At 46.6% G+C, this 24,338-nt stretch overlaps 1 protein-coding gene across 1 annotated transcript in view; it reads left to right on the top strand.

Moving 5' to 3' along the window:
* The window catches only part of NXF1 (nuclear RNA export factor 1), a 313,238-nt gene extending 292,798 nt beyond the window's left edge, over positions 1-20,440 (top strand). Inside the window, exon 21 of the mRNA XM_069207165.1 lies at positions 16,223-20,440. Coding sequence (XP_069063266.1) covers positions 16,223-16,261 — 39 coding nt within the window. The 3' untranslated portion in view covers positions 16,262-20,440. The remainder of the gene's footprint in view (positions 1-16,222) is intronic.
* The last annotated feature ends 3,898 nt before the right edge of the window (positions 20,441-24,338 follow it).

The raw sequence follows: 24,338 nt of genomic DNA, 5'->3' as shown, positions 1-24,338 counted from the left end.
TGCCAAACAGACCAGATCTGTTAACTCAACACAAACAACAGATCAGACATCCAAATCCAGCATCACTAAATCTAGCGATTTGGCTCCTGAAATCTTAGAATTCGGTCATCTAGACCTTACACAAGAATGCATGGGGGTCATAAAACAGGCTAGGAAACCAATAACAAGACATTGCTACGCAAATAAGTGGAAAAGGTTTGTTTATTACTGCCATAATAATCAAATCCAACCCTTACACGCATCTGCAAAAAACATCGTAAGCTACCTACTACACTTACAAAAGTCCATGTTAGCTTTTTCATCCATTAAAATACATCTCACAGCAATTTCGGCTTATCTGCAAATTACGCATTCAACTTCATTATTCAGAATCCCAGTCATAAAAGCATTTATGGAGGGTCTGAAAAGGATTATCCCACCAAGAACACCACCAGTTCCTTCGTGGAACCTCAACATCGTATTAACATGACTCATGGGTCCACCTTTTGAACCCATGCACTCATGTGAGATACAGTACTTAACATGGAAAGTAGCCTTTCTAATAGCTATCACATCTCTCAGAAGAGTAAGTGAAATACAAGCCTTTACCATACAAGAACCCTTTATACAGATACACAAACATAAAGTAGTTCTACGCACAAATCCTAAATTCTTACCTAAAGTTATATCACCGTTCCACTTAAATCAAACAGTGGAACTCCCAGTGTTCTTCCTAGAACCAGATTCTGTAGCTGAGAGAGCATTACATACATTAGACATCAAAAGGGCACTAATGTACTACATTGATAGAACCAAACAAATTCGCAAAACAATTGTTTGTTGCTTTCCAAAAACCTCATACAGGGAATCCAATATCCAAACAAGGCATTGCCAGATGGATAGTTAAATGTATTCAAACCTGTTATATAAAAGCAAAAAGAGAACTGCCTATTACACCAAAGGCATACTCCACTAGAAAGAAGGGTGCCACCATGGCCTTTCTAGGAAACATACCAATGACTGAAATCTGTAAGGCAGCGACCTGGTCGACGCCTCATACGTTTACCAAGCATTACTGCGTGGATGTGTTAACACAACAAGCCACAGTAGGACAAGCAGTATTAAGGACATTATTTCAAACAACTTCAACTCCTACAGGCTAAACCACCGCTTTGGGGAGATAACTGCTTACTAGTCTATGCACAGCATGTGTATCTGCAGCTACACATGCCATCGAACGGAAAATGACGCTTCCCCAGTGTACATCTGTTCGTGGCATGAGACACTGCAGATTCACATGCGCCCTCCCACCTCCCCGGGAGCCTGTAGCCGTTTTTAAGTTGACAAAAAATTAAACTTGTACATTTGTAAATTTGTAAATATATCACTTTTAGTCACATTATGTACATATATACTTACTCCATTGCATGGGCACTATTACTATATACACAACTCCTACCTCACCCTCTGTGGGGAAAACAATCTAAGATGGAGTCGACGCCCATGCGCAATGGAGCCGAAAGGGGAGGAGTCCATCAGTCTCCTGACTCGAAAAGACTTCTTCGAAGAAAAACAACTTGTAACACTCCGAGCCCAACACTAGATGGCGGGATGTGCACAGCATGTGAATCTGCAGCGTCACATGCCACAAACAGATGTACACTGGGTAAGTGACATTTTCCATACACACTAATAAACAGTATGAGACATAAAAAGGATAGAAAACAGTGTAAAATAGCAATATGCAATAGTAGCCCCGGGGGATCCCAAACCGTATACTAAGAAAGTGGAATGCGAACACAGGGCTCCCACCTAGGTAAGTAACTCATGTAGAGGGGAGCTGGGAGTACTAGGAACCCACACAGGCAAGTAATGTAGTACCCCCAAGCGACCAGGAATGCAGGAGTAAAGCACTGTATTTTCCCAAAACCACCCCAAAGGATGAAAAGAAGGAAAAGACACCCAGAACAGACTGCAAGGAACCAGCAGTGGAAAACCGAAAGAGACAGGGGACCAAGCCCAAAAGTGTCTGGAGTCCAGGGGGAGTAGGAGGTACTACCCACCCAGAGGTACCTCTTGGAGTTGGTCGACGAAGAAGAAAGATAGGTTAGCACTGCCGCACGGAAGCTGGAGAAGAGTTCCTGATGTGTGCAAAATGTGTCGTACGCTGGAACCTGGATTGCATATGGGTGTTGGTGAAGGATTTTCACCAACAAGCCTTGGCAAAGGTAAACTCACGATTGGAGGAAAAGAGGTGCTGCCTGGGACCAGCAAGGTCCAGGAGGACTCTACCCAGGAGGTGGAGTCACAGGGGACCCTTTGTCGCAGAAGGCCCACAGGAGCAGAGGCAGCACCCACACGTGTCCCATAGGACAGGGAAACAGAAGTAGCCCACGCAGCACCACAGAGGTCTCTCCTGCTTCGTTGGAGGACCACGCAGAGGCCCAGGAGTTGCAGGAGGGAGTGCTGGGGGCTGGAGCTACACGTCGCCTGAAGTTCCCCTTGGAGGTGAAGCAATCAAGCCTTGGCAGCTGCAAAGGACGCCGTGCATGGGGGTACTGTCTTGTGTGGGGTGGAAAGGACTTACCACCATCAAAGTGCGACATCTGGTAGAGGGGACCAAGAGAGACTCTCCGGACCACCACCCATGATGCAGGACCTGTGGCATTCACGCAGCTGGTCGTAGTAGTTACCGAGAAGTGATGCCCACGCCCCAAGGGAGATTCCTTCTTCTTGTGCAGCCTGAAGAGTCGCAGTCTTCTGAGGATGCACAGCTGGGGAAATGTTGCAAAGCAGGCAGGAAATCTGGATACAATGTTGCAGAAGAGTCTTCCTTGTGGATCTGCAGTTTTTAGGCGCCTGGAGGGTCCAGTCCCAGTTCCAGAGGCCAGAAGTCTAAGTGAAGGTTGCAGATGAGTCCTGCTTGAATCTTGCAATGGGAAAACCTTGTAATACTGGTGGTAGCAATGCTGGGGGTCCTCTAAGTAGCCTCCAAAGTGCATGGAATCATACTTCCAATGCTTTCAACAGTATTTGGGTGTGATTCCGACATGTTTGATACCAAACATGCCCAGGTTCGAAGTTACCATTATGTAGCTGGGCATAGGTGGTGACCTATGTCCAGTACACACGTAAAATGGCATCCCGCACTCACAAAGTCCAGGAAAATATATCTGGAGTTTCTGGGGGCACCTCTGCTAGTGCAGGGGTGCCCTCACACACCGGTATCAGCACTCGGGCCTCTGGGCTGAGAGGGCCTAGCATGGGCGTGACTTATAGTGACCTGGTGTAGTGACCTGTGGTAAAACGGGTGCATGCACCTGTTTCACGCAGGCTGCAATGGTAGGCCTGCAGAACCCTTTGCATGGGCTCCCTATGGGTGACAGAATAACTGCGGCAGCCCATAGGGATCCCCTGGGACTCCGATGCCCTGGGTACCAAGGTACCATATACTAGGGACATACATGGGAGGGGGGGGCAGTATGCCAATTGTGGAAAGAAAAGGTTAGTAGTAACCACATTTAGAGCAGAGACAATAAACAATGTGGTCCTGGTTAGCAGGATCCCAGTGAACACAGTCAAACACACTGACAGGCAGAAAATGGGGAGTAACCATGCCAAGAAAGAGAACACTTTCCTAAAGCAGCCAAAGCTTTTCTAGGAGACATGCAAAGCTCTCATGCAATACCACCATAGTCACACAGCGCTTGCACACATAAAAGAACTGCACAGTGTTACAAAAATAAAGGTACTTTATTTAGTGACTGTAAGGAAATGCCTCCTTGGCATGGTTACCCCCTGACTTTTTGCCTTTGCTGATGCTATGTTTTGAATTGAAAGTGTGCTGAGGCCTGCTAACCAGGCCCCAGCACCAGTGTTCTTTCCCTAACCTGTACTTTTGTATCCACAATTGGCACACCCTGGCATCCAGGTAAGTCCCTTGTAACTGGTACCTCTGGTACCAAGGGCCCTGATGCCAGGGAAGGTCTCTAAGGGCTGCAGCATGTCCTATGCCACCCTGGAGACCCCTCACTCAGCACAGACACACTGCTTGCCAGCTTGTGTGTGCTGGTGAGAACAAAATGAGTAAGTCGACATGGCACTCCCCTCAGGGTGCCATGCCAGCCTCTCACTGCCTATGCAAGTATAGATAAGTCACCCCTCTAGCAGGCCTTACAGACCTAAGGCAGGGTGCACTATACCATAGGTGAGGGCACCAGTGCATGAGCACTGTGCCCCTACAGTGTCTAAGCCAAACCTTAGACATTGTAAGTGCAGGGTAGTCATAAGAGTATATGGTCTGGGAGTTTGTCAAACACAAACTCCACAGCACCATAATGGCTACACTGAAAACTGGGAAGTTTGGTATCAAACTTCTCAGCACAATAAATGCACACTGATGCCAGTGTACATTTTATTGTGAAACACACCCCAGAGGGCACCTTAGAGGTGCCCCCTGAAACTGTATCCAACTATCTGTGTAGGCTGACTGGTTCCAGCAGCCTGCCACACTAGAGACATGTTGCTGGCCCCATGGGGAGAGTGCCTTTGTCACTCTGAGGCCAGTAACAAAGCCTGCACTGGGTGGAGATGCGAACACCTCCCCCAGGCAGGAGCTGTAACACCTGGCGGTGAGCCTCAAAGGCTCACCCCTTTGTTCCAGCACCGCAGGACACTCCAGCTAGTGGAGTTGCCCGCCCCCTCCGGCCACGGCCCCCACTTTTGGCGGCAAGGCCGGAGGAAATAATGAGAACAAGGAGGAGTCACCGGCCAGTCAGGACAGCCCCTAAGGTGTCCTGAGCTGAAGTGACTCTAACTTTTAGAAATCCTCCATCTTGCAGATGGAGGATTCCCCCAATAGGGATAGGATTGTGACCCCCTCCCCTTGGGAGGAGGCACAGAGAGGGTGTACCCACCCTCAGGGCTAGTAGCCATTGGCTACTAACCCCCCAGACCTAAACACGCCCTTAAATTTAGTATTTAAGGGCTTCCCTGAACCTAAGAATTTAGATTCCTGCAACTTACACGAAGAAGAGGACTGCTGAGCTGAAAACCCCTGCAGAAGAAGAAAAGACACCAACTGCTTTGGCCCCAGTCCTACCGGCCTGTCTCCTGCCTTCCAAAGAAACCTGCTCCAGCGACGCTTTCCCAAGGACCAGCGACCTCTGAATCCTCAGAGGACTGCCCTGCTTCAAGAAAGACAAGAAACTCCCGAGGACAGCGGCACTGCTCCAAAAAGACTGCAACTTTGTTACAGAGGAGCAGATTTAAAGACGCCTGCAAATCCCCGCAAGAAGCGTGAGACTTGCAACACTGCACCCGGCGACCCCGACTCGACTGGTGGAGAACCAACACCTCAGGGAGGACCCTCCGGCGACTCCGAGACCGTGAGTAACCAAAGTTGTCCCCCCTGAGCCCCCACAGCGACGCCTGCAGAGGGAATCCCGAGGCTCCCCCTGACCGCGACTGCCTGAACTCCAATTTCCCGACGGCTGGAAAAGACCCTGCACCCGCAGCCCCCAGCACCTGAAGGATCGGAACTTCTGTGCAGGAGTGACCCCCAGGAGGCCCTCTCCCTTGCCTAGGTGGTGGCTACCCCGAGGAGCCCCCCCCTTGCCTGCCTGCACCGCTGAAGAGACCCCTTGGTCTCCCATTGAAACCTACAGAGAACCCGACGCTTGTTTGCACACTGCACCCAGCCGCCCCTGCGCTGCTGAGGGTGTACTTTCTGTGTGGACTTGTGTGTCCGTCGTTGCCCCCCCCCCCCCCCCCCCCCCTCTCCGGTGCCCTACAAAACCCCCCTGGTCTGCCCTTTGAAGACGTGGGTACTTACCTGCTGGCAGGCCGGAACCGGGGCACCCCCTTCTCTCCATTGAAGCCTATGTGTTTTGGGCACCTCTTTGACCTCTGCACCTGACCGGCCCTGAGCTGCTGGTGTGGTAACTTTGGGGTTGCTCTGAACCCCCAACGGTGGGCTACCTTGGACCCAAAACTGAACCCTGTAGGTAATTTACTTACCTGCTAAAACTAACAATACTTTACCTCCCCCAGGAACTGTGAAAATTGCACTGTGTCCACTTTTAAAACAGCTATTTGTGTTTTATGTGAAAAGTATATATGCTACTGTAATTATTCAAAGTTCCTAAAGTACTTAGCTGCAATACCTTTCAAATGAGATATTACATGTAGAATTTGAACCTGTGGTTCTTAAAATAAACTAAGAAAATATATTTTTCTATAACAAACCCTATTGGCTGGATTTGTCTCGGAGTGTGTGTTCCTCATTTATTGCCTGTGTGTATGTACAACAAATGCTTAACACTACTCCTTTGATAAGCCTACTGCTCGACCACACTACCACAAAATAGAGCATTAGTATTATCTCTTTTTGCCACTATCTTACCTCTAAGGGGAACCCTTGGACTCTGTGCATGCTATTCCTTACTTTGAAATAGCACATACAGAGCCAACTTCCTACAGTGACACAATTACCAAAAGTACTAGATGGGCAACTCTCCAATAGGAGGTAAGTAAACACACTAAATATGTACACTAGTAATCTAAAATTGGCATAAAAAGCAATAGAAAACAGTGCTATAGCCGTAAACAGTAGTGACCCTAGGGGGAGCCCAAACCATATACTAAAAAATGGAATGCGAATGCAGAAACTCCTCCCAGGTGAGTGGAATTTGTAGATGGGAGCTGGAGGAACTAGGAACCCCTCAAGGTAAGTACCACAGTGCCGCTCCAGCAACCAGGAAGAAAGGAGTAACTTACTGGTTTTTCCCTAAACCACCAAAAGTACTGAAAAGAAGAATAATGCACCACCCAGACAAGACTGCAAGAGACCAGCTGTGGTTTCTGAAGAAGGAAGACCTGAGAAAGAATGGGACAAAGTCCAGAACTCGTAGAAATGTTCGGTGGTGGCAGGAGCCCCACTACCCTTCAATCTGAGATTGCAGGAGTTGGTCGACGGTGGGACGAAGACGGTCAGTAATGCAGCCCTGGAGTCGTTAAAGAGTTCCTGTAGGATGTAGTCAACGTCCCACGCCGGATGGAAGACTGCAGTCTGTCTGTCTGGCATGGAAAAGCCACCAACAAGCCTTTGCAAAGCCAAGAGTCATGGTAGACGAAACGTGGAGCTGCCGAGGGCCTGCAAGGTCCAGGGGGACTCAACCCACGGAAGGGAGTCTCAGGGGACTCTCACCAATTCAGGTTGTCCACAGAAGAAGAGGCAACCCCCAAAGGACACCCACTGGAAGAGGACCCAGGAGTCACATAGGAGCCCACACAGCACAACTGAAGGGTCCCACGCCGCAGGAGGGCTGTGTGTCACAGGGAAGAATGCTGGGGTTGCACTGAGCCTGAAGATCCCTTGGAGGAGATGCCAACAAGTCCTGGTAGCTGCAAGAGACAGTGCATGGGGTACTGTCCTGCGTGGGAAGGCAAGGGCTTACCTTCATCATAGTTGTACAGCTGGCAGAAAGGACCAAGGTTACCACTCTAGACCACCACCCATGACCCAGGATCCACGCAGCTCAGGATGAGAGGAGATCCACGCATCCGGTCATTGCAGTTGGTGCCTGCGGATGCAAGGGAGTGACTCCTTCACTCCAAGGGAGAGTCCTTCTTGCTTCTAGTGCAGGCTGACGACTTGCTGTCCTCAGAGGATGCACAGCTGGGGAGAAGTTCAAGTAGCTAGAAAGACCTGGAGAAACAATGTTGCAGGGCGAAGTCGTCGCTGTTGCTTCAGATAGTAGGTTCCTGTGGAGTCCAGTTGCGGTTCCAGTGGCCAGAAGTCAAAGAAAACTATGCAGAGGAGTCGTGCTGGAGTCTTGCCTGTCAAATCTGAGGACCCACCCAAGAGGGAGACCCTAAATATCCCTGGAAGTGGGATTGGTCACCTAGCCAGGTGACCACCTATCCTGAAGGGGCTCTGACGTCACCTGCCTGACCTGGCTACTCTGATGCACCCAGTGGCCTTGGCCCGCCTTGGATTAAAGATGGCATAATCCAGGGACCCTCTGGACGAGCTCTAGGCACCACCTCTGGGGTGGTGATGGACAGGGGAGTGGTCATTCCCCTTTCCATTTCCCAGTTTCTCGCCAGAGCTGGGATTGGAGGTCCCTGAACAAGTGCAGACTGGTTTATGCAAGGAGGGAGCCGAATGTGCCCTCCAAAGCATACCAGTGGCTTGAAGAGTCTACCCCTCCCAAGCCATGTCATACCTATTTCCAAAGGGAGAAGGTGTGCTCTCACCCCCCAAAAAAGGAAACTCTTTATTCAGAGTACCTGGGCTTGAGCTGTTCAAGCAGCAGTAGGGCAGAAACCTGTCTGAGGGGTGGCAGCGGTGCAGGCTGCCCAGAAAACCCTAGAAAGCTGGTAGGAGCAATGTTGTGGGTCCTCTAAGGAGCCTCCAGAGTGCATGGAATCATACTTCCAATACTAGCAACAGTATTGGGGTATGATTCCGACATGTTTGATACTAAACATGCCTACCTTTGGAGTTACCATTATGTAGTTGGACATAAGAAGTGACCTATGTCCATTACACACATAAAATGGCTTCCCCGCACTCACGAAGTCCATGAAAATGGAGCTGGGGTCCCCGGGGGCACCTCTGCTCATGCAGGAGTGCCCTCACATGCAGGTACCTGCGCCCTGCCCTCTGAGCGGGTAGGGGTGACTTACAGTGACCTGGAGTAGTGACCTTTAGTGAAAAGGGTGCATGCACCCTTTCATGCAGGCTGCAATGGCAGGCCTGCAGATATACTTTGCATGGGCTCCCCATGGGTGGCATAATATATATGCTCCAGCTCATGGAGGGCCCCTGGTGCCCCAATGCCCTGGGTACTTGGGTACCATATACTTGGGACTTACATTGGGGCACCAGTATGCCAAATGTGAAGGAGGGGGGTGGTGTGGGTGTCCAAGCAGCCAAATATAAAGAGAGGGAGAGCACAGTCACTGGGCTCCTGGCTAGCAGGATCCTAGTGAACATTGCAAAAACTTACTGACAACAGGCAAAAAGTGGGGCTAACCGTGCCAGAAACAGGGTACATTCCTACAACATGCACCCAGAGGGTGCCTTAGAAGTGTCCCCTGACACCTACTAGTCTGCTAGTGTCATGACTGACTGTTACAGCCCAGCCTGCCTTCATAGACACGCTTCTGATCCCTAGGAGGTGAGATCCCCACTCGCAGAGGTCAGAAACGGGGAGATCCCCACTCGCAGAGGTCAGAAACGTTGCCTGCTCTGGCGGGATGGGTTCACACCTTGTCCAGTATGATGGCTAGTAAATCTGCATACCAAGGCCAGGGACTTCAAAGTCCCTGCCGCCTTTGGTATGGAACCCCAGATGCCCCAGACCGGGGAGAGGCAACCCCATGCCCAGAGGCCCATTTGGCACCAGAACAGGCAGGAAATTAGATAGCAGGCGTGTTACATCAGGCTAGTCACACCCCTAGGGTGGGCTACCTGAAATAAACATGAAAAGGAGAATTGCACCATCTTGTGTATGGTGTGATTAGGAACTCTGGGATAGTGTGATGCTCACTCCCCACAAGAAGTTGTCTCTAGGGAGTGTAATGACCCCAAGGGTAAGTAGCTTTTTTGCTACTACCCTTCACTCCCCATATCACCCCTAAATTGAGTATTTAGGCAGCCCCCCTGACACCGGGAAAGCAGATTAAACAACTAGGAGCCAAGGAAGAAAGAAGAAGGACCGAAGGGAGCGAAAACTGGAGACCTGCACCAAAGGTTGGTGCAAAACCTGCCAGGCTGCTTGCACTTCGACCATCGCTTGGACTGACTTTAGGAATAGCTGGACATCCTCCCCAACACCCATCAAGTAGTGCCCAGCACCTCAGCAACCATGAATTATCTCCCTTGGAGCAGAGGAGCTGCTCCCCTGCATCTGCAGGCACCGCTTGCAAAGTCTGGTATTTTGGCCATTGACCCCGCTGATGTAACTAACCAGGAGAAGATTGTTTGGAGCCCAGGTCAGCCCTGCCACTTCATGGTAGTCCTGAGACGCTGACCCCTCCTGGAGTCTCCCTACACCTATACCTGGGGTACTGGACTCCTTGCAGCAACCAAGGCTTGTTGGTGGTCCAACTCAGACTACAACAGCACCAAGTCAGACCTACAGTCAAAGGACGTCAGGATCCAGAAGGCCAGTGCCAAGAGTGGCCCCACTGCCTGTTCCCCCTCCTCACCAGGTCCCCATGGCACAGTGAGTCTCTGACCGCCGTGACCCAACACCTCAAAGCCCCACAGCCCAAGTCAGAGGGAGGCGCTGCTGCCAACGGGATCTTAAGACCCTCAACAGCTGAACCCACCCTTGTGTTTGGCCTGGCTGGTCCCCCAGGCACCGCCTGCAGCCTCTTTCTCCAGGGACCAAGAACCTTGAGAGTCTTCAGAAACTCAACCCTGCCAGACAAAGCACCACTGTACACGTGCCCCTCAGGCCAAGTTTGAGTGGACTGACAGTGTACCGGCGTACCCAAGACCCTGAATTTTTGAGACCCCCTGTGGGTTCAACCGGATTGCCCACACTCCGTACCTTAGGGTCACCCTGGACTATATGCATAGTGCTGCCTTATACTGGTACTCTACTTAGATAACCAGCTTCCTACACTTATTCACAAGAAACATTTTGATATCTTAGATTTAATATAGCCGACTGTCACTATCAATTTCAAGTGCTTCCCTTTGTTCTTTGTCCTGCTCCCAGAATCTTTACCAAATACATGGCCCAGTCGCAGCCCACCTTCGATGTGTTGGTCATCAGACCTATGCTTAGCTAGATGAGTGAATGTTCACAGGCTCATCCATAAAATCTACCAAAAACGTGATAACTACTTGCCTGAGACTCCTCAAATCTTTAGGCCTACAGTTGAACAAAAACATATCTACTCTTACCTACGTTTAAGATGATTATGGACAGTAATGTACTGCAGATGCATTCTTGTCAGTGGAAGAACAAATTACTTTAACAACACTGCCAAACCAGTTACTGAAAAAAGTGAAAATAAAAGTACGCCTCCAAAGAAAAAATACCAGGCATGATGTCCGCATGCATAGTGTTAGTACCAAATCTGCTTACTCCACATGAAAGCCACACAAGAGGAGTTAGACAGGCAGTGGATTCAAATATATGGCTTCTCTGAGGACAGGACAAATAAAACAAGCAAGCCTATGGTGGACTTCACAAGTCAACATAAGTTCAGAACTTGCATTCCTTCAGCCACAGTGCCAGCCTGTGGTGACCTTAGACCACCTCTTTCATAAAAGTGGAACCCCCTTAGCTAACCTAACCAACTCAAGTACTTCTGGGCGAGGTCTCGTTTGGAACATACCAGTCTCCTTCCTGCAACTCCTTTTATTTTCAATAGTGTGACCTCGGATGCCTCAATGGAAGGATGGGAAGCTTACTTCGAAGAGCTATAGGCTGAAGGACTGTGGTTGCCACAGGAGAAGTGTTTATATATAAATGTGCCCGAGCTCAGAGCGGTCAGAAGAGCACCACAATCCCTGATGTACATCGTGGATGTTCTAGTCGACAACACCACCCTGACAACACCACCACAATGTTTTATATAAACAAAGAATGCTGGACACATTCTCAAATTCTGTCATCAGAAGCACAAAATATCTGGCACTGGACAGTTTCCAGCAGGACAATCCTTACAGCGGAACATTTCCCAGGCAAAAACAACAATCAAGCAGATTTTCTCAGCAGAACTCTTCAGGATTACCATGAGTGGGAGTTGAGGGACCGTGTCCTGGAAGAAATATTCGAAACCTAGGGAAAACCTAAAATAGACCTTTCTGTTCCAGAGAGCAGCTCGAAATGCTGCTGTTGCACAAACAGATACCCACAACCAAACTCGGGGTGAATGCCCTTTTGCTTGGATGTTACAGGATGTGTGCTTACACTTTTCTACCTGTGCCCCTCCTGCCAAAAGTAATCACCAGAATAAAAGGAGAACGCTGCAGGCTAATCTTCATAGCCCCCTCTTGGAGGAGGTAGTACTGGTTTTCACATCTGCTACAGCTAGAGCAGGAACTTCCCCCATTCTGCTGGAGTCAAGATTGAATCTCCTGTCCAGGTGCAGGTGCCAGATTATTCACCTCACACCCAGCCTTTCAAAATTAGCAGCCTGGTTTCTGAGCACCATTAGTTTAGGAAGGTAAACGTTTCACAGGACTGTAAAGATTCCTTGGCACAAGCCAGGGGTATGTCAACAGTTTTATGTTGCAAAATGGAAGAGGGTCTGTGTGGTGTCACACTAAGGGATTACATCCTTTTCATATTCTGGCCCATCCAGTACTTCCATATCTTTTGAAGTTGGACTCAATACCTTCATTAGATTTCACCCGGGAACTATCTCTTGTTTTAAAACAGCACCAGAAAATTATCAGTATGGTCCCACACTTTTGTAGATAATTTTCTGAGGGCCTCCTCGGTGTTCCTACCATCTAGAGCACTGCATACAAGCTGAAAAGAGTGCATTTTATGTCCGATCAGTTCGGACCAATTTGCATGTCGACCCTAAAATACTTAACCTGGAAAATAGCATTTCTCTTAGCCCTAAAATCTGTGCGAAGACTGAGATCTGGGCCTTTATCATCACTGATCCTTTCCTACAGTTTTCAAAGGACAGGGTCCTACTAAGAACTAATCCCACGTTCATGCCTAAAGTACTGACCGAATTTCATCTTAATGAACTGGTAAGCCTAAAGACATTTTTGCCAACCCGGACAAATGTGTCTAAAAGAGTTCTATACTCTTTGGATGTTAGGAGATGACTCAGATTCTACCTTGTTAGAACTAAGCAAATGAGAAACCCAATCAGCCTCGAATATTCTTCTTTATATCACGTAAAGGCTTCTCAGTCATAAAACAGGGAACAAGGTGGGTAACTGCAGCAGTAGCTTTCGCTCACATCTCTGCTGTATAATTTTATTACTCTTAAACACAATTTGCTTAGTCGCCCTATTTTTCCTACTCACCAGTCCACACTTGTGCTCACCTGCTGTATGAAAAACAATCTAACAATGAAATCTGTGCCTATGTGCATTGCCACTAAAGGGTGAGTTGTGTGTTCATTGTTACTCTAAAGGACTTACTCGACAAAAACGACTTGCCACGTCCGAGCCCAATACTAGATGGAAGAATATGATGAGGGTGTGGGATTTGAATGTTCAGCCTCAAAGCGGTTACCCTCCTTCTATCACCATGACCACCCAACACTTCTCTGTGAAGGACTGAGGTTTTTTTGTCCCGTAATGGGAGTAGTTACCCTAGACAGGGTTGCTGCTTCGGCTGCCTGGAGCTCTTATCTATCCTTCTAGCCTTAACAACTTTCTTCAAGCTCATCCAGTCCACGCAGTCCTCATCAGGACGAAAAACGTCAGCCATGTACTACATCCACAAGGAGGGTAGCACCCACTTCCCCAGCTGTCTGCACTGGAAAAGGATATTTGGCTTTGGGCTATTCAAAATAACATACTGCACCTGCCAGGAGAAGACTATTTCAGCAAGTCTGCAAATGGGAACTGAACCCACAAGTCCTTCAGTGGTTCTTCTTACTGTGTGGCAATTTCTGATTCATCACTCCCGAAGATGCCAACACTTTGCCCACAGGTGCCAACTTTCAAAGTCCATGAGCAAGGCACTATGAAAATACTGGTCCAGGATATTTGCTTACACTTTACTCCTCTCCTACTACTTCCATATTTGTTGAGTCAGACACCCTTGCTGCTCCTCGAGATCTCGGTCAGCTCACATGAGAAACTGTCCCTGGCGCATGACCATCTCACTCGGAATGATGGTCAGCTCAAGCACTCAGATCCCGCTCAGCTCAGCCAGACAATTTGGCACCTGAGGACATAGAATTTCAGTGCCTCAAGCACCCAAAGGACTGCATGCTCATTCTGCATGAGTTGCACAAGCCCATTATGTATGTTTAGGCGGCAAATGGGCAAAGATTTGTCTAATACTGCATCAGTAAACATAGTTTGCCTGAATGTCGCTGCAGGATATTATTTGCTACATCTGCAAGTAGCTGGGTTAGCTTACACTTCCATTCGTCTGCACTTGGCTGCACACACAGCATACACGCTGAACGTGGATTTGCACCCCTGTACAAAATCCCTTTTAAAGTTTTCAGACACTCTTGTGGTCGGCTGTTATGGTCATGGAGGTGGTCTTCTTGTTAGCGATCATCACTTACCTCAGACGCACTAGTGAGTTACAGCCTGTATTTAAAGAGAAAACTTTAAATAAGGTCCACATCTACAAAGTGGTCCTTAGAACCAATCCCAAATTCCTGCCAATGGTAGCCTCTTGCTTTTTCACATTAACTATTGAGCTGCCAATCATCTTACCGCGCCCAGACTCAAAAGCAGAAAGAGCTTTATACATACTAGATGTTAAAACGGTGTGTATTTATTACATAAAAACTCATTGTAGCCTTTGCCAAACCTCACGTAGTACACCCCATCAGAAGTCAAGCTTTGCAAGATGAATTGTTAAATGTATACAAACTTTCTGTGCCAAAGTCAAGCACATGTTATTTGTGCCACCTAAAGTACATTCCACTATCAAAAAGGAAGCCACCATGACATGCCTGCGTTACATCCTTTTAGCAGACATCAGTCCAGCTTCCACTTCCCTCAACTCCATGCATGTTCATAAAACACTGTGTGTAGACAGCCAGGCCCTTTGACTGTCTTTAGTTGGTCAAACTGTTGAGAACCTTATTTCACACATCTGTAAAGTGGAAAACAATCTGAGCTGGAGTTTTTGTCTGGGTGAATGTGTAGGTTAAGGGAGGAATCACAGCAAGTCTTGCGACTCTACATTTCTTTGAAGAAACAAACGTTTCAGACATCATCGCCCAACACTAGATGGTAGGAGAATGCAGAGCATGGAAATCTACAGGCCTAAACACAGCAAACAGACTCTAATAGAATAACATGTTCCGTGTAGTAGTGGTAATTAAAATAAATGTGGGCCAGTAGCACATTATTGGGAACAACTTTATTATACGTTTACACATGTATATTATCACAAAAAGGACTGGTATCCGATAATTCTGGTCCTCTAGAGAACTTCATCTCTGGTTAGGGTAGCAATCCAAATGACTATGGGACACTTTCACATAGTGGCCTCCGCACATGTTGTGTTATTCATTCACACATGTATACAGTGCAAACATCAAACTCTCGTTTATTGCCACAGTACAGCAACATTTACATTATAAGAAAACGTCTTACTGCCTCACACAGTGATGCAATATTTAGTTTATACAGGAAGTAAGTCTTATAGAAAAGAGGTCTCTTCAGTATGGTTTTTAAAATACTGCACCAAATTACACCAATTAAATTACATATGCACATGTGCGGAGTACAATACGCTAAGCATGTTTTCCCTTCATTTAATGTGTTGATTATGACTTCAATCCTGGAAAAATATTTTTAGCCTAGTGAGGTTTTTCCAACCTATTGAAGATGTTTTCCGGCCTATCAAACAAATCTTTTGGATAAGCATTTTTTTGTTTAAATTCCGCATCTGTGTGAGCGACATCTGTTTAGGACAGGGGTTTGTGAGAAGAATACCCTACGAAGGGAACCTGTGCTAAACCTTTGCTTTTCTCCTCTTCGTGGGACTTCGCTTGTTTAGAAAGGACCCAGCTCTGCAAAGCGACCCTCTCTGTGGCTTTGCCCTAGTTTTTACAGTTCATTTCTGACATGGAGAGTGCCTCAACATCAAGGGCATCTCATAAACATCATTTAATTTATAATTGCAAAACGTGTCATTTAATTATAATGTTCCGCTGTCTTAACTGTGATGGGAGGCCTATGTTAAGGTTTTTTTTATACATATAAGGATCTAATAGCTGTGACACCTTAAGCATGTAGGGTTCCCTGGAGTTCAGTTTTGAGGACGCCCATGGATACATTTGTCAAGTTATCAGAAAAAAGTTATGCCTAAGCTTTTCATTTAAGCTGTAAGCCATATGACTTGCAAGGTTTGTGGACTCCTCTTTGTATGCCATCACTCCGTGTTTTGTCTGAGATAGAAACAGAGTGGATTACTCAAGTGTTGATTGTATGTTTTTGGGGAGGGGGGTGGTGGAGGGGGTGGGCTGTTCTCTTAGAAAATGTGTGTGAAGTAATCATGCTCATCATATTGTTTTCTCGTCTTCAACTTCTGACCTCTTCTTATTGCAGCTGGAAGGGAAAATACCTGATGTCGCCTTTCTGAAGTGATGTTCTATTTCACAATTTCCAGCAAGCAACATGAGGCTGTGACTCAACCCTTGCGTTTTTTTATATTTCAACCCAACACCTGCCAGTGTGGGGGATGTACTGAACTCTGGAACATGTGGCATCCACTTGTGAATGATCCAGGTGGGCTGCCAAGTGCACCCTTTCTGTCAGGTGTGGAAGATACCCAGATGGCAGATTATTTTTGTAAAAATTGTTCTGTTTTGAGATAGGGTCATGTCATCTTCATTTATTAGATCTCTGTCCTGCATCGCACCATTTTTTTGTATTTTAATATATTTTATTTTATGCGGTTAGCAGGGTGGGGGGTCTGTTTTAAACAGCACTTCACTTTCCGAATGTACTGTGAATGACCCCAAGGGTCGATGAGGGTGGGTAGGGGGGTGCAGGGGGAGGGGGGTGAATTAGGGAGTTGTTCATGTTCAGTTTTCCATTTAAGCAGATCTGGATGCTAATATAGGCAGATCTTGTCATCCATCCCCTTTGGTCCAAGATTTCCTTTCTTCTGTTGTCCCCATTCATTTTTGACTGTTTTATTCCCAGTTTATTCTCTTTTTCTGTGGGAAATGTTTGTGCTGTCACTTTTTGTCCATTTTTTTCCTTTGATAGGATCATGTTTTTATGACCGTGTTCCTGCTTTTCTCTCACCTGAACACGCAGTTGATGAGTATCTAGTTATTTGCTAGTGTTGCTCTGTTTTTTAATAGTTATGAGCCGTGGAAACCTGTTGCATTTTAGATCGCTCTGCAACAGCTGCCACCTTCTGACCCCTTGCACAAAAAAGATCTGCCTATATTCTCCTCCCCGCTAAAATATGGATAGAAAAAGCTGCCACTCAGAAAGCCAATAGATTCCTCATCTCCAGGTTGCTCACACCATACTGATTCAAAATACAAAGGAAACTCCAATGTCACGAAAGTTCCTTAAAACTCCAGACTCCCAGAATTATAAGACATAAAATACCATTTTGCAGCAAACGCCAAGGGTTGCAAAATACCATGCCCCATCTGATGTTTTTCGGGTTTTGGCTTAACCCCCAAGGGTCTTACATAGTAGAGCAAATGTTTAGTCAAAGTTTGGATTTCTAAGGAACTTTTGTGACACTGGAGTGTCTTTTGTATTTTGCACCAGTGTGGTGTGTAACCCTGGACCAAAGGATCTATTGCCCTGTTGGCAGTTTTCGACTCCCACAGCTTTACACCAGCACCACTAGACAAATACAATTCCAGTATATAGAATTGAAAGGTGCAAAGTATTGGAGTGGTAATGGAATAGATGGAAAAAGATTTATTCTGAAGCGGAGGAAGGTCGTCTTGGGACAGGGGGTGGTTCATGGAAAGATCCTGCAGTTTGATAACGTTTGAGAGGGAGGGTCTGGGGTTAGGAGTGGTGTGGGAGGTGATTTTGGAGGGTATGCTTCGGAATGATGGTTTTAGAGATGGGTAGGTTGGTAAACGGTGGAAGGGAGAGGATTGCAATGGGTTTGGTGGTGGTTGGGTTAGTTTGGGTACAGGGTGGGGTTTGGGGAGGAGAGGGAAGGGAAGGGAACAAGGTGGTTTGTGGGAGGGAGGTGACGGGAGATGGATTGCTTGTAAATGTATGCCTGCTTCATCATGTGCTGCCTTGTCGTGTTCTTGATCATATAAGCTATGTATGTACCTTATTTAAGGGCAAGTTAAGTAGGACTTTGTCAGCACAACTGTACCATCTGGTGGATCAGAATTTGGATCTTTGAACTACCCACACTCATCCCCATTCATTTGTTTCAATATTATGACTTCTAAATTCCCCTCCCCTCCCCTCCCCACCCCATCCTCCTCCCAAAACAAAATCCTACTGGCTCAAGATACCTTGCACTTCCACCTTCCTAACTTGTGTACAACCCAAGTGTACAGCTTTTGAGCTCTTCTTTGAAGGATATGCTATCTGAGGACCACCTGAGTGAAAGTGTTGGGTCACAGGAGAACACGGAGCATCCTCCACCCTTTTTTTATTTTATTTTTATTTATTTTTTAGCACTTTTCATTCTGCCAAAGCTCTAACATCAGATTGTGGATGTTTCCTCTTTAGTGCATCTCCACCTCCCCCCCCCCCCCCCCAAACACACACACAAATATGGCATGTAATTTCCGCTTGGAGATTTGAGGCTGGAAAGCTGTATACTAGTTGTACAGGCCTACCTCACTACTTTATTCTCCCAACCCAGCTGTTTGGCTGCCTGGTTGTGAACTTCAGCAGTAGCAGCACATGTTCTGTATTGTGTTGCAGTTCTTCAGCCGGTGTTGTGTACTTAAGTGAGTTGGATCTAGCAAGTGTACTTACTTTACTCCTGCCATGGAGGTGATTGAATAAGTAGGTTCCACAAGGTGCCACGGAACGTCTGCATTCATAGCAGCATTTGATGAACAGCTTTCCCAGTCTTGTATCTCCCCTGTTTACCCATACTACGGATTTGGAAAGCAGTTTCCGTACACTGCATATTTTCTACTGGTTGAGGATGTTTATTTTCAGTCGGTGCTTCATTCAGGTCACTTTAGTGGTGGGTCCTTGAGGTGCCTGCTTGTGGACGTCTGTGATCTGGAAAAGTCATATTTGAAATCTGAGATGTGCAGTTGCCGAAAATGTCTGGGTTGTAGGATCCCTAATCATTCAATCCCCATTCCTTGCAATTACCTGTTCCCCTCTCCGCCTCAGTCTCCCCTGCCTTGCCGGTACCTACATTTTCTTTTTCATTTGGCAGGCCTGTCTTCATTTCAAGGTTCCAGTAGGTTGCTGTAGCTGAGGTGTCTTGCATACCACTTACCTCTTACTTCCCTCCTGAAGTCTTCTAGTTTTCACTACCCAACTCCTATTTCAGAGATATGTCAGGGTGGCTCTTGGTATAATTGTAGAACCACGTTGGAAACCATAGTATGTGTACACATCCAGACAATAAGCATGCAGGATAGAAGCAAACAAAGCTGCAACGATGTCCTCACCAGGGGGGAGGGAGGCTGGGAGGGTTGGGAGGGAAAGAAGGTTGCATCTTTGAAGGACTACCACCGCTACACATTGTGCCATCGCACCTCGCTGAGTTTTGAGGCACTGTGCCGTTCTGTGGCGGAGAATTGTGCTGCTCAAAGTCAAAAAGGATCAAAAAGTGGCACAAAGGAATACATTTCTCACTTGCCTGTGGACATTTGGAGAACATCTGCGGAGAAGACATGACACCGTGCCTGCCTGCTGTAAAACCAGCACCACTCCGATGTGCTTTGTCTGGTGCCAGTTCATTTTAACACCACTTCAACGTCAAGCAGAGTGGTGTCATCGGCAGGGTCTTGATTCTCTCTTCAGTCAGGAGACTGAATTTCTGTTTTCGTAGACCCCTGCCATCGGCACTGGACAGCCTCAAGAGGATTAATCAGAATGGTTCATCGCTTCAAGGGTGGGCTAGAAAAGGTGCGTCAACTGAATGTCTGTTTAAACGGAAATCCACTGGGAATAGCCACTTCCATAGAGGATAAATTAAACCTGCAGTTGCCACTGTAGCAGTGATCCTTCCATGGTGGATTTCTAAGCCACAAAACTTACTTGGAGGCAGGATAGCCTTCATTTTATGGGAGGTCAGTTGAACAGCCAGTGTTTTCTCATCTGACCAAAAGGACAACCCTTTCTTCGGGCGTTGCTTCAGTTTGCTTCGTTGCTGTGTGCTTGTTGGATGTGTATGCAGACTATGAAACTCTGAGTCTTCCTGACTTTACTCCTTTCCCTTCAATCCCAAATGTCCAGTCTGATCCACCAGAGCTGTGCTTCTGCTGTTCATGTAATATTTTGGGGATCAGTTAGATCACCAACTGGGTAAAGGGTTCTGATCTAGAATTGCTGATGAATTTGTGCATCTTTACTCCACTGTCCCTTTCAGCTCTCCTTCTCTTGGCAGTCTCTTCAAAACATGTACTCACCAAAACGTGCAGGGGCTGATGTCTGAACCCTGGCAGGATTGAAGTAATCTGACATTACATACCTTCCTGTGAAATAAGTGCATTTCATGCAAAGAGGTTCACAGAGCTTGTGGCATTTCTAGGTTGCTTTAATGCTCCTTAACTGGTCTCACTGCTTGTTAGGATTATCCACCATGTGAGGAAACACGTCTTGTATTGTCAAATAAACATTTTTTGTTAAGATGCGTGTGTTTTTGGAATGTTTATAGAGTCTGTTCAAAATCTCTCTATAAAGTAGTACTCTGCCACTGTAAATGTGCAGCATGGCAAAGCAGTAACAGAAAGCACAAGTCTACTGGTCTGTACAAGTAAAAAATGTGCTAGATAGCGGGTCACTAAAAGCTTACTTGAAAATACAGTGTTGCCAAACGTGCAGACATGAGATGTGAGCTGTGAGGGCATCATTCCCTGACCCTCCTGTATCTGGGAAGTTGATTTAAATTTTTCAGACCTTTTTTTTTTTTTTTTTTTTTTTTTTAGGGTGGGGTGGGGGGGTACGTACCTGAATGCTTCACCATTGTCAGGCTTTGAGCACCTGGTAAAGTTGCAAATGTCTATAAGCTTTATAAACTTAGTACAGCAGTGTCTGTTAAGTAGCACTTTCTTTTGTACATGCCCCAACATTAGCCAATCATGAATTGAAAAATCCTCATTGGTTACTAAATCATTCAGTGACTTCCGTCAATTTTACAGCTAGATTCTAGTTGGTGGATTCCACTCCACTGGTAACAATAACTGTTCGTAGGCATGTGTTGCTGTAGATACGCATGCTTTGCATTATCCTGCCATGTAGTGTTGTGTCCAGAGTGTTATAAGTTGTTTTTCTTTGAAGATGTTTTTCGAGTTGGGGATTCAGTGGCTCCTCGCTCTCGGTGATCCTGCATATGGGCATTGAGTCCTTTTATTAGGTTTTCTCTCTGCCGTCGTGTTCGGACATGTAATTCTTTGCTCTGTCTTCAACTCGCTCCGGTCTGAAACTTTCCCTCCGTCTTTTCTAATTGACGGTATTGTATATTCGATTGGGCTTTCTGGCTCTCACATCAACCGTTTCTCACTTGTCGGTTCCAGTTTTTTTGAGCATGTGCTCTTCGGGCTGTTAGGCCTTGAAACCTTTGGCACCAGAGAGAATATAAGCCCCATGGAACTGGCACCATTTTGGTTCTGCCCTCTGTGCCATTCGAAGTACTCTTACACGCGTCGTCATCGGGTGTGTAACTTAATGCCTCTTGCTGGACCATCAAAAGGCTGCCTGTGAGGCGTGTCGATTGTTCCGGTCCAAGAAAACGCTTCCAGACCAACAAACTTTTAGGCTAGAGATGGCGCGCACATCTGTGGATGGCACCCCAGATATTTTTGGGGAAGAATATGTGTAGGAGGAGCGCCACTAGGAAGCAGTCTCCATTCAGATATGGAATCAGACGTCGAGAGCCAAGGACTGACTTAGGCGCAAATCGTTAGTACAGTGACCCCACCTCTTACCACAAACCCCCCAAAAGACTCCATACTGAGGTTACTGGTCCACCAGTGCATTCTAGCCATGGTTCCCTCGGAAAGAAAATCTCAAATGACCCACCCAGTGGCTCGGCACCGAAAACCACAAAGACTGCAGCTGCATCTTCAGCCCCGACCTCATCAACTTCGTTCCGACCTTCCACCACCAAGCACTCTGCACCAACCGCATTGGTTACAAGCCGACAATCTTCGGATCTGAGTTGGGCACCAAAAAAGATCTGCCAGAAAATTTCAACCTGCACCTATTCAACCCATATTAAAGTCAATGGACGCTAGACAGTGCAAAATATATATTCGAGAAGGGACAGGACAAAGTGTAGCTTTTCTCCTGAAGTTACTTATAACATCTAATGACATGTAGTCGTTGGGTCCGGCTTATCTCTTTCACCTCCTAAAATGTTCTTGTCCATCCTCTATCCCTACCTTTGTTTTGTTGTTGGGCGTTGACGGCAGTACTATTTGTTGTTTTGTTGTGACGTCATCACACTTCCTCTAAGTGTCTCCGCCCCAGTTTGCCATCTTCAGATTCTTTTTTTCCGCTGTTGGGTCAGGATGTTTTTCGTGGAGACATCCCCAGCTTAATGAGGATCTTCGAAGAATTACGAATAAATCAAGAAGAGTTAGATATTTAAAGAAAAAACATTGCGGAACACATAAAGTGAGTGTGAGGAATTTCAGCTTTTTTTTCCACCGACGGATCGCCTAGAATACCTGAATATGATGGAAAAGACTGTTTCAGTTTTGTAAAAATGGTCATCATAAGTACACCCAGAAACACAAAAATCTGGTGTGCAATCTTTGCCTTTCAGTTGATCACCAGAGGGAGGACCATCTCACCTGCGCAGTATTTGTGCCGAAAGCGATGAAGGTGAGATATAAACAAAGAATGGTACACCATACACTGCAGGGAAAAAATTGCCCCCATCTTAGAGAACTCTGGGCTTTTACAGCGATGATAACGAAAAAATAGCTGGCGGTGCCGAAGGTGAGACTTCGGAGGGTGATCAGTACATTTTGGAGATCAGAGAGGAGGTGCCGAGGAAGAGCCTCATTGTTTGTAGGCATAACCCACAAAAGAGAATCCCATGGAACACAGGGGTGACCTGTGAAGATAAAGGCTCAAAAAAGCCAGTCGTCAAAAGAAGGAAAGGTGAAAGACGCAGCATTTCCATTCAGGACTGTCAAGACACACACAAGCCATCGAAGTGCACAGCCAGAGAAGACTTTGAAAGAAACTTCAACATCAGTGTCGAAAACAAAACACTCCACAACAAGCCCCAAACACCGAGCGTCTGAAATGGAGATTAAAAATAGGAGACTCCGGGCCAAAATGGATGCACTCATCTAGAAACAGAAGGAATTCAACAATAACCTTCACAATACTTTAGAAAACTAGACGGTTGAAAGAACTCCATGAACAGGAGTTGGAAGAAATTCACCCCTCTCACACGTCCGGAGCCTCAGGAAGAGGAGATATATTAGGAGGAGGAGAAAGACCAAGGTTATTTTCAGCCTTCACAAGATGGAAATATGAAGTCATTGGGAAGACCTGGAAGGAGAATCCCCCGAAGAGGAGGTTGGGTTCTACCCACCAAAACCCTCCCCACCAGATGACATAGGAGTGTACAATCTGGTTATAAAGAATGTGCCTGACAAGTTTAACTTCCAGTTGGAGGAAGACAAACCACAGTTGTGCTTTCTCCTCGAAACACTACTACTTGCACGAACAAAAAATCAGTATCTGCATATGCGTCCTAGTGTATTGGACCAGGATAGGGAAGCATTTAAAGAGCAAGCTACATGTAGAGCTGTAACACCCAGAGCTGAGAAAACATAAGTTCTCCTCTAAGGATCCACCTTATATAAAGGGAACGATTCCAACAGACTCTTTAATCACGGCAACAGCAAGGAAAATAGCAAATGTTCCTTCAACCACAGGACCACTCCCAGACAAAGAGCAAAAAGATGGAGCTCATGGGAAGAATAGAACGCAGTGCAGCAAACCAGTGGTGCGTTGTTCATTTAAATGCTCTTTTAAATAGACACACCCATCAGCACTGGGACAAGAGAGGAGAGTGAATGAAGCACCTCCATGAAAACTATAAAAAGATGTGCGGCAGATCTGGTCGACAGTGGCAAGAACATTGCCAACACCTGCTTAAAATCCACATTTGATGCTGCAGATACATCTAGCTGCCAACTCATGATGGGCGTTAAATAAAGAAGACACTCCTTGTTACGAATTTCGGGGTTGAAACTAAAAGTGTAAGCCAACTTTATAAACACCCATTTCAATGACAAGCAATTATTCCGAAATCAAGTGGATGATTACCTCAACCAACTAAAAAGAGACAACAAGACTGCAAAATCTGTGTGAGCATTGCAGTTTCGAGGGAGTTTTCGGAGGGGCTCCTTTCCACAAAGAAGACCAGCCTCAAGAGGTTCCTTTCAGACAGGGAGTACTCATCAGGGCTTCCAGGGGAGCACACAGTCAGCACCCTGGCAACAAAGATGGCAATACCAACATCAAGGAAGAAATACATTTAGCGGTAGAACAAGAGCCAGAG

Source organism: Pleurodeles waltl, chromosome 9 (genome assembly GCF_031143425.1).
Source record: "Pleurodeles waltl isolate 20211129_DDA chromosome 9, aPleWal1.hap1.20221129, whole genome shotgun sequence".
NCBI lineage: Eukaryota > Metazoa > Chordata > Amphibia > Caudata > Salamandridae > Pleurodeles > Pleurodeles waltl.
This window is presented reverse-complemented; position numbering and strand designations above follow the sequence as displayed.